Source organism: Vigna angularis, chromosome 7, assembly GCF_016808095.1.
Source record: "Vigna angularis cultivar LongXiaoDou No.4 chromosome 7, ASM1680809v1, whole genome shotgun sequence".
Lineage (NCBI taxonomy): Eukaryota > Viridiplantae > Streptophyta > Magnoliopsida > Fabales > Fabaceae > Vigna > Vigna angularis.
The window spans coordinates 8,250,710-8,262,012 of NC_068976.1; the positions used below are offsets into that span (position 1 = coordinate 8,250,710).

General features: G+C 27.2%; 1 protein-coding gene across 1 annotated transcript; it reads left to right on the plus strand.

Annotated features, from left to right (window-relative positions):
- The first annotated feature begins 8,826 nt into the window (after positions 1–8,826).
- On the plus strand, positions 8,827–9,605 carry LOC108337706 (probable calcium-binding protein CML44). The gene has a single exon (XM_017574281.2). The coding sequence runs from the start codon at positions 8,913–8,915 to the stop codon at positions 9,402–9,404; it is 492 nt and encodes a 163-aa protein (XP_017429770.1). The 5' UTR covers positions 8,827–8,912; the 3' UTR covers positions 9,405–9,605.
- The last annotated feature ends 1,698 nt before the right edge of the window (positions 9,606–11,303 follow it).

An 11,303-nucleotide genomic window follows, 5' to 3' on the forward strand; every position in this document is an offset into this window, starting at 1 on the left:
TATCATTACATTTTGAAAGTGATAGATGTTGGTTAAAAACTATTCATGTGACTTTTCTAAATGCATCAACCGTCCAACATGTGTGTCCATTGGTGACTCTTGGATTATATAATGTATAAGAGAATCAAAGAAAATTCTACAATTTAAGAGTTTAAAAAAATCGATAGATTCTTTATTTCCTCTTCTGAATCTTTCAACTTGTTGAATCTCTCTTAAAATCTTCCATTTTTTTTTTTACTTTTTTTTCATTGTCATGCTTCTTTTAGTTATTCTTGAAGTTTCTTTCCTTTTTTTTCATTACATTTCTCTCTAATTATATTTCATATCATCCTTCCCTTTCTAGGAGAGAATTCATTTGAGAATTTTGAAGAACCTACATCCTAAGGTGATAAGTCACAAATATGACTATTTATTTACTATACCTATTAAAGAAAACAATTTGTTTGTCGATTATCCTCCAGGATCAAGATCTAAACTTCTTGGAATGTTGTGGGTGCATGTGAAATGTATGCTTATATACCAAGTTTTAGATTTATAGAAGGACTTGCCTTTTTATTTTTATTTTCTTTCGAAACATGCATATAATAGTGATGTTGATAGTTATATTTATGCCTATCCTTGTTAACTATGAAAACAATTCCCTATGTCACATGTTTTTGCACGTATAAATTTAAAGAATGTTCAAGTAACAAAATTTCTTCTCTTAGGTAGTATATGATTGTTTAAACTATTTCCTGCATGGTATGTGAGAACACTTTTTTAACATGTGTAAAAGTATTATAAACTTGTTTTTTTTTACCTGTTTTTTTTTTCACTTAATCATTCTGGTATTTATAATCTTTGGAATTGGACATTTTGATTTAAGCTACTCACAATGGTGCTTCTTGTTTGATATTTGATGGTACATTTTGAACTAAACTCAAAATGGAAAAATTATTTAAATAATAATTGACGTATGAATAAATTAGGTCAAAACATAAGAAAGGAGATTAAATTGTGTTTTTAAGCTTTTTGAATTCTTTGCAATGTATGTTTAATAATAAATCAAATGATGCTTTAGGCTTAACACACGATTTGTTAAACAAAACATTTTCTAAAGTTTGCTTCGTAAATCTCTCTTTCTAAGTTTAGTTGGGATTAAATAGCATGTAATCTAAAGAGATAAGGGACGAAAAAATTTAGTTGAGTTTTGAGTTTTTATATCGCTTTGTCTATTAACAATTAACAAAGATCATGCTTAGTTCTCAATCAGTTGATTGAGTTTCACGAGGCATGTACAACTGAATATTAATTGTACCTTAGTTATTCTTGATTAAAATTGAGTATTATTTGGACCACAACCACTCTTGATTTAAATTGAGCATTATTTAAAACACACCCACTCTTGACTAAAATTAAGAATTATTCGGAACTCAACCACTATTGGCTAACATAAGTATTCTTTGGAATGTAGTTAATCATGACTAACAATGAGCATTATTTGAACAACAATCAGTTATGGGTAAAACCAAAAAGTTTACAAAGAATGTGATCTAAAAGATCATAAAATCGCTCATTAAAAAGAAAGATAACATCTTATGATGTAAGCAAGGGTTTTCTCCCTTTTAGATTGCTAATGAACATGAACAATGTTTTTTCTCATGACTACAAAGGTTGGAAGCTTTATATCTTGTGCATGTTTTTGTAGCAAGAATTTTATCATCGTCAGTCCCTCCTTCTTCAAAAATATCTTCTATAAATAGAGCTTGAGAAGAAAAGAGTCATTGGACATCTTTTGAAATCATTGTGATGATCTTTAGAAAAGCCTTATTATTTTTGTGTCTTCCCACATTCATGCTAGGAGAAGTTTTAAATGCATGATGTGCATCTTCAAATGTGATTCTCGTCCTCAAGAAACATCCAAAAGCTAGCATGGATAACTAGACCATGGTTAGAGAGCACTTTCCATATTGGGCAAAAGAATGAAATCGTACAAGGTAGAAAGTCTTTCCTGCATTGACAAAGTGAACTTTAAGCATATCTAAATCTCACACAATTGGTTTGTAAAGTGAGGTATGCACACACTTATCTTATATTCTTACTTTTGTGATAAGAATTGTTTGACTTTATCAATTTTTATTATAATTATTATTATGATGATGATGATTAAAATTATTATTTATATTTGATTATTTTCTAACATTTAATATTGTTATATTAATTTTATAGTTTCATACATGAAATATGATTATTATTAACATTTTATGTGTTATTTCTAAACATGTCAAACCTTATAAAATTTGAATATTTTGTCCTTGATATTATGATGAAGAATTGCTTATCTTGGATATTAGATTCTAACATACATTTAGATGCAATGGGTCTTGGTGATGCCATTAAAGAAAGAAATAAAACATTTAAGCAATTAATTTTCTCCTACAACAACAATATCGTAAAAAAGAATTTCACAAATATTTTATATTTATTTCATGCCTTTTTGTGGCTGCACAAAACAATGAGCTTTTCGATGAAAAATTATGAGAACCACACAACTGGTTTTGCTAAATTCACATAAGTGAACACAACAATATCTTATTCATTTTTTCATGGTAGTGATCATGGATGTGGACGTAGTCATACAAAAAATATCAAAGAAACATTTTATCATCAGAAGTGGAACAATAATATGAAAAAAAGGTAAAAATAAGGGCAAATAAGATGAAAATATATGTTAACATTATAGTGGTAAAGTCCATTGGAGTTGTACTTATCGTACACCAAAGCATCTTGAAAATAAGGAGAAGAATATAGAAACACACTTTGCTTATGAAGATAGTGATTTTGATTATGGTCATAAGAATGTCACTCATCTTGATATTGTCGTTCTCTTTGCGAAACCATATGGAAGCATTGATCACCTTATTTTATTATAATTTAATTTAAAGTGAATTTTCAATAGTATTTTTACTATATATATTGGTTTAAAATATGCATGTCTAATGTTGGTATTATGCGTAAGTATAAACATCATTTTTCTTTTGTATTATAAAATGTATATTTAAATTGAGTTTATGATGAACATTTATCATATAGATCTTATATAGTAATTGTCATAGAAATATGAATAGAGATATTCAAATACCAATATTATACATTATTACATATGGATATCTTCTAAGTTTATGATATACCAAAATATATAAATTATGTGTGAGAATATGAAATAGGGGCTTTGATATGGATTTGTGGTTTTGATTTTAATATACTATACATATATAGAGGTTCACAAATTTTTGAAGATGACGTTTTATACTTAGTATTATTTTATATTATATGATAATATATGACTATTGAGTTCGTTAATTTTGGGTGGTACCTACAACAAGTTGAGGTTATTAAGTCCTTTAAAATTTAATTATATGTATGATCATTCGGTATGCAGTAGTGTTGTATAAACTAACAAATATGTTGTATCTTGTTGATAGTGCAACAACTCATACAATTCTCAAGAGTAATAAATCTTTCTCTTGTTTGGTTATGCGAGAAGTCAATATTAGCATTATTGATAGAACTACAAATATAATTGAAGGCTCTTGAAGAACTATTATACTTTTACCAAGAAGTATAATAGAAACATATTAAGTTTCAAGGATATTCGTCTACATGGATATCATATCGAATTAAACAATGAAGAAGATATGGAACATCTTTATGTCACTAGACTTGGGTTGAATAAAAAAATGTGTATTGGACAAATTATCAATATTCCTTTATGACTTATACTACACATATATTGGTACAATTCAAACACATGTCATTCTAAACTAGAAGTTTACAGATCAAAATTAATTTCTTATTTCGCATGATCAGTTGAGTCATCCTAGATCTATCCTAGAATCAAAAACTTCTTCAATCCAATGATTTCTCATCTATTGCATGTTCACATAGGAAAGTTGATATTAAGATTAATATCAGAAAAATTAGAAATAAGTCAATCTCATTTTTAGAACAAATACAGGGTGATATTTGTGATCTAATACACCCATCATATGGATCATTTAGATATTTCATGGTTTTAATTTATGCATAAGCTAGATGACCACACATTTCTTTATTAACCAGACATTTGCAAAGTTATTAGCACAATTAATCAAGTTAAGAGCTCACTTTCCATATTATCCGAACAAATTATTACAAATACTTTATTATGTAGTTGGTTTTTGGTTAGTAACCTAATATTTCTCATTTAAGAATTTTTAGGTATGTTGTATATGTTCCTTTTCCCCTCCAAAAGGGACTATAATGAGTCCTCAAAGATGATTGATAATATATGTTGGATATGATTCTCCATCAATAATAAAATAACTAAAATCATCAGTGGGAGACTTATTTACAATTCAATTTTCCAACTATATGATGAATAAATTTTTCCAACATTAGTGAGAGAAAGAAAACAATTGATAAAGGATATTGGTTGAAATGAATTATCATTATCTTGTTTTGATCCTCTTAGAATTTGAACCGAAATTTCAAAAGATAATTCATTTAAAAATTTAGTCAATCAATTACTAGATATTTTTATTGAGACAAAAGGAAAACTAAATCGCATATACCAACTGTTAATTCTCCAAATAGAGTTGATGTTAATTCATAACACGCTTGAAGCATGGTAGGCGTGTTAGTTCCAAAGACATGCTTGAAGCGTGGCCTATTGGTTCCAAAGATAAAAACCCTCAAATGAAAAAAATGAGCTTAAAAGCAAGATGACTTAATTAAAAAGGTGGAAATCCCAAAATATTTTTCATATAATATAGTGATGAATGTTATGAATGACAATAAAGATCAAGAACAAATGATTGTTGAAGATTGTCATTAAAGAAATGATTGGCCAAAAATGGAAAGATGCAATAGAAGTATAATTATATTTTCTTGCAAAACAAGATGTTTTTGAACTTGTAGCTCGCATACTTGTGGGTGTAAAACTTGTTGGGTACAAATGGATTTTTGAACAAAAAACAAAAACAAAAAGGTGAAATTGTTAGATAAAAAGCATAATTAGTTGCTCAAGGTTTTTCACAAAAACATTATATTGATTTTTAAATAGTCTTATTCACTAGTATTAGATGCAACAGCATTTTGATATTTGATTAGCTTAGGTCTACATATACGTTTAATGGATGTTGTTACAACCTATTTGTATGATTATCTTTAGAATGATATTTAGATGAAACTTTTTGAAATTTTCCCAACAATACAAATTCTAAAAAGGATTATTTAATAAAATTGAACAAGTCCATTTATGGATTAAAGTAATAAGGACTTATGTGGTATAACGGTCTTAGTGAGTACTTGTTAAAAGAAGGGTACAAAAAAGATCTTATTTGTACTTGTATTTATATAAAAAAGATCAGAAAATGAATTTTTCATAATTGTTGTTTATGTATATGACATAAACATCATTGGAACTCCTAATGAGGTTACAAAGACAATTAATTGCTAAAGGAAAAAAAATTTAGATGAAAGATCTTGGAAGGACAAAGTTTTACAAATTGAGTATTTAAATAAAGGTGTTTGTGTACATCAAGAGACTTATATAATGAAGGTGCTTAAAAGATTCTATATGGACAAGTGACATTCATTATGCACTCTGATGTTTGTGAGGCATAAGATGTTGATAAAGGCCCTTTTAGACCTTAAAAAATGATGAAGAACTTCTTGGCTTAGAAGTACCATATTTTACTGTTATAGGAACACTAATGTATCTTGTTAATTATATTCGACATTATATAACATTTATAGAAAATTTATTAAGCAAACTATAACTCTTTACCTACAAGAAGACATTGAACTATAGAGTAAAACATATACTTTGTTACCTTAAGAGTATTATGGATATGAGTTCATTTAACAAATTAATTCAAAATCAGATCTAACGAGTTATGCAGATGCATATTATTTATTATATCCTCACAAGGCTTGATCACAAACAAGATATTTATTCACATGTGGTGACACAATGATTTAATGACGGTCTATGAAACAAACCATAGCAAAAACATCATCAAATCATACAAAAATTTTAGCATTATATGAGGTAAGTTGTGAATGCGTTTGGTTTAAGGTCTATAATTCAACATGTGTGACAAAGTTGTGGTCTATTCTCGAAACAAATAGAATCAACAATTGAAATGGGTGATATAGAGAATGATGTAAGTGTACATCAGGGGAGAAATAAAATATGTGATGAATAATATTGTATTGAAGAATAATGAATTATGTACTCTTTTTCCTTGATTAGGATTTTATCGTGAAGGAATTTTTCTAGTAAGGTTTTAACGAGGGACATTCTCTGATCACAGGACATGATACTCAAGGAGAAATGTTATGAATAAATAGTTGTCCATTGATTTGCTACAATTACTCATAATTAATTGATTTAGTACAATTACTCATAATTTATTTAACTAATGTAACCCTTCAGTTGTATCCTTTAAATTATAAATAAAACTTTTTCTCCGAGAATAATATATAGAAAATAAGTCTTTATTTTCTCTTATTCTCTCTTCTTCCTTTTTTTTCTTCTTTTCTCTATTATAAAATTTATTTTACAACAATTAACAACTGTTATTAGCAATTTTTTTATTTTTTACTTGTACAATTAATTGAGAAAGTTTAAATGCAAAATTTTTATTTTGGTTTAGTACGATACATTAATGAATGGAATATTTTTATAGAAAAATAGAGTTGTCATTTGAGTTCATAGCTTATAGGCTCACCCTGACACCCCAGTAAAATCAAGCCTTGCATTTCTGACTCATTTAATAGGGGGCTTTTTAAAAGCCTCAGCCCCTAAAACCTCACACAAAGTGGGTTGGGATAGGATTAGAGTGGGGCTAACCTACAAAATTAAATTAGTTCATTCTTAATGCATTCTTTTCATTTGTTTTGAAATATTTTTCGAAACAGTTTTATGATTTTGCATAATATTTTACTAATATCTTTTTTCTTTAAATATAAATATATAAATATTGGTTTTATAAAAAACTATTCAAAATAATTTTTTAATTGTAATTAGATATATGATTTTATTATTTTGAAAAGTTGAAAATATAATATATTTTGAGTTTCTTTAAACTTTTTAAGGTAATTTTGAAAAAAAAAATGTTCAAAATAAGTCATTCTTTTATAAGTTTAGAAATTACTTGTATTTGGATACAATTATAAAAACACATTTTCTTTTAATTCTTTCATGTTTCTAAAGGTTTTAGAATTTATTTTGATAAATTATTTAAAAAATATTATATATAAATAAGTTTTTAACTTATTTTAAGTTTTGACATCTAAAATATAACAAGCACATTTATGTTTAAAATGAAATGATTTTTTCTAGAAGAATCAACCATAAAAATATCAAATAAGTTGTTATTTTTATAAAACAATACTTATCTAACATAAATAATTTTGTATATTAAAATTGAATAAAAATACACGTTATTTTATAAAATTTAAAAAATAAGAAACTAAATGTTAATAAAATTTTATATTTTGATTTAAGAATATTTAACTTTATAGTATGAATTAGATCAATAGATTAACTTAATCAGAAAACTTTTCAAATTATAAATATATTATTAAAAATAAAATAATCAACCTATAAAAAAAACCATAAACTAATTCTAAGCCACAAAATTTTTTAGATATTTGATTCTTTGAATTTTTTTAATAAAAGATCTTTTTGATTTTATAGATTTTTTTCCTAATTTATATAAATTAAATTTTATAAAATGTATTAATTTGACAAATGTATGACATAACAATTAATTCAAGCCTTCCCCTAATATTTTTCCTTTTGGGAATAACATCTGAAAGCTTGTTTTAAAGAGCATGAGAAACATCATGAGCGGAACAAAATGCATACATATGTTCTTACACTAATATACTTAAAAAAATTCTTAAATTAGTGACAAAGCATATTATTTATATTAAAAAAATATTTTGTTCTTAAAACATAATATTATATGTGAGATCTAATTTTTAATTTTAAAAATCTTCCTATATTGATGGAAATCTATTATATTACTGTTTAATATATGAGATTTTGATTGTACATATTTTATTTTCAACATTACGCTCATAAAGGTACATATGACATGTTCTTTTATGTTTCTAACACCAGTTGAGCATTTTATTCTTAACTTAGTTTCTTAGCCTTTTCAGTTTATTACTTTTTACATTATCAGTTTTAAGTTGATGTGAGTATTTCTCAAAAAATTACAATAATTGAAAATACCATATATTACAAATATAGTTTATGTATCACAAATTTAAATATAATTTACATATTTAAAAAAGTTGTTTATTAAAACATTTCAATGTATAATATAATAACTTTATTTAATATAAATTTTATTCTGCGCACTACACACCTAAATACTTTTAGAAGATAAAAACGAGCAACAGAACAAAAGAGCACGTAGTATTTATGTGGTTTATGCACACAGTAACAATCGTATCTAGAAATCTCTGTTTCTATCTGACACGTGTACTCTCTAGATGATTCTTAACAAGTGTACCACACGCACACAACACGCTTTTGAAATACACACTTTGTCAGTTCTATTCCAATCAAAATGTTGATGAAAATGACACTTGAAGAAGAAAAGTAATCTATAGACTAGAACATTCTACTCATAAATATCTAATGACTGTGAAACTACCATACAATTGCCCTGTAGACTTGGATCATTCTCAGCCACATCATCAACATCACAATTCTCAATAGATTTGTGTACAATAATGTCCCACAGTGGTGCCCACATGATTTTTCTGTGTATGTATATATACACTTAGCGTGTATGAACAATTGAGTGTAGTGTTGCAGAAAAACAAAAACTTTCTGTTATATTCGAACACCCTTTTGAAAAGGAAAACAAATGCGTCCCCTAACGCGCAGTGATTTGCAGAGGATTTTTGAGAAAGTGGACATGAATGGAGATGGGTTTTTGAGCCTTGAGGAGCTGAAAATGCTGCTAGAGAAGACGGGTTTCAACTACAGTATGGAAGAGCTGGAGTCTCTGGTGGGAAAGAAGAAGCTTGACTTGAGTGAGTTCTTGTTGTTTTATGAATCTATGCTGAAGCAGAAGAATGAGGAAGAAGAAGGAACTCATGAGGGTGAGAATGATGATGATGATGATGATGAAGTTGAGGAGGTGGAGAGGGACCTCGTGAAGACTTTCAAGGTGTTTGATTTGGATGGAGATGGGTTCATCACAAGCCAAGAACTTGAGTGTGTGTTGAAGAGGCTTGGCATGTGGGATGAAAGGTGTGGCAAGGATAGCACATCCATGATTTGCTCCTATGACACTAATTTTGATGGCAAACTTGATTTTCAGGAATTCAAGGACATGATGCTTCTCACAACTTGATATAATGTAGTTTTGTACTCAGGTTTACTCTCATATAGTTCAGTTTTGTATACTGATCAAGTTTTACACTTTCACTTCTAAGGATCATTGTGAGATGCATGGTCTTGGTCATTTTTTTCTGGCTTTAAATTTTGTGGCTTCTTGTAAATTCTGTGTTAGTCACAATCACCAATCTCTTGGTACTATATATGGCATACAAAAGTCTATATAACTGAGTTCGTAGATTAAAAGTGGACAACAAGTGTGCTTCAGCAGTTGTTTGAGCTTAGTATATAACACATGAACTTTCATGTAACCCTGCTAAGAATGATATATATTTACCTTAATATGCCAAAAAGAGTGGTGATTTATGAAGAAAATCTTTATCAATATCTCTTCTCTTATATTTGTTTTCACTTGCACATTTTTTTGGGAAAATTTCTCAGAAGTTCACCCATCTTTAAATTACTCCAGGCTAAGCATGCTTAATCATGGAGTTCTTACAGGTTTAGGCTACCGAAAAGCAAATGCATTTGGTGATATAAGTAATCAAATCAATCCTTTTAAGCTATCATTTAACTATATAGTCTCATACCTATATAGTCTCTAGATCCCTCTCATTTTGGTGTATGTTCGATTCATCCATGTGTCCCTTTCACTTGAAGTCTGTCAGGAGTCGCTCCTTGTTTGTGTCCCTTGCACTTCATGCCTCTTGCATCGGTGATCACTCCCCGCCTTCACCAGTATCCGGGTGTCACATTTATCATCCCAACAGTAGTTATTATCAATGGTGGATAAGTAACAATTACAGTCAAAATTTTCTTTTATAAATGTATATAAATTTAAAAGGATCAAATACATATAATTTAATAAAATTAAAAAAAATTATTTATATATTCTTTTTTAAATAAAAAAATGGTTATTATATATATTTATATATTAATTTTTTAAATAAAAAATGGTTATTATATATATTTATATTCTTCTCTTTTACCTATTGATGTCTTTTAGTTTCCACAGATATTTTTTAATACAAAATATTTATAAGCAGCTCATGTAGCTCTATTAATGTTTATTTATGAAGGTGGTTGAAGAAAAATAAAATATGTTTTTTCATCATTGTAAATTATTTAAAGTTTTGTTTTAATCTTTCTTAAGAAAACTATTCTTAACCAAAAAACTAAAATCAATTAAAACTACGAAATATTTAATATTATTATTTTTAATTATTAATCAATATTTGAATAATTCTTGTATTAAATAATAATTAAAATATTTTATCTTAATAAAAATTAAATTTTGATGAATTTAAATTATTTTATCCCAATAAAAGTATTTCAAAAAAGTAAATAATTTAAAATAGTATTAATTTAAATTTAATGTATTTAAATGCTTTACAAATGTTCAAATTTTCTATCTAACTTTCCTATAAAAGTCATATAGCATGAACGACACTCTAAGGGGAAATTGAATAGTGCATTGACTTAGCTGGTTTTTTTAGAAACAGTAGGTAGTTTTTTCGTAAACGATGGCTGTGCATGCGTGTTACATATGTCGTGGAAATAAAAACACGGAACGAAGAAGTCTAGTTGAAAATATTATATACTAATTCAATGAATTAGTTTTATTGATGTGTTTCATTTATAAGTCCGATGAGATTCTTGGAGTCAATAGTCTATCAAAATATTGTATGTCTTAAAACTTTAAAAACTTGAAAAAGAAAATTGTATTTAAATTATCTTAGCTCGAGTTTTAAGTGATGTAAAATTATTAGATATTTAAAATTCTTAGTTGAGGTATAACGAGAATCAAGGCTCATCCTCAATAGAAGATTAAAGAAAACCATTTTTGTTATCTACAAATGATATCAGTGTTTTGTTACTAAGTTCGATAAGATAGCATCACTAGGTCAATCATTAC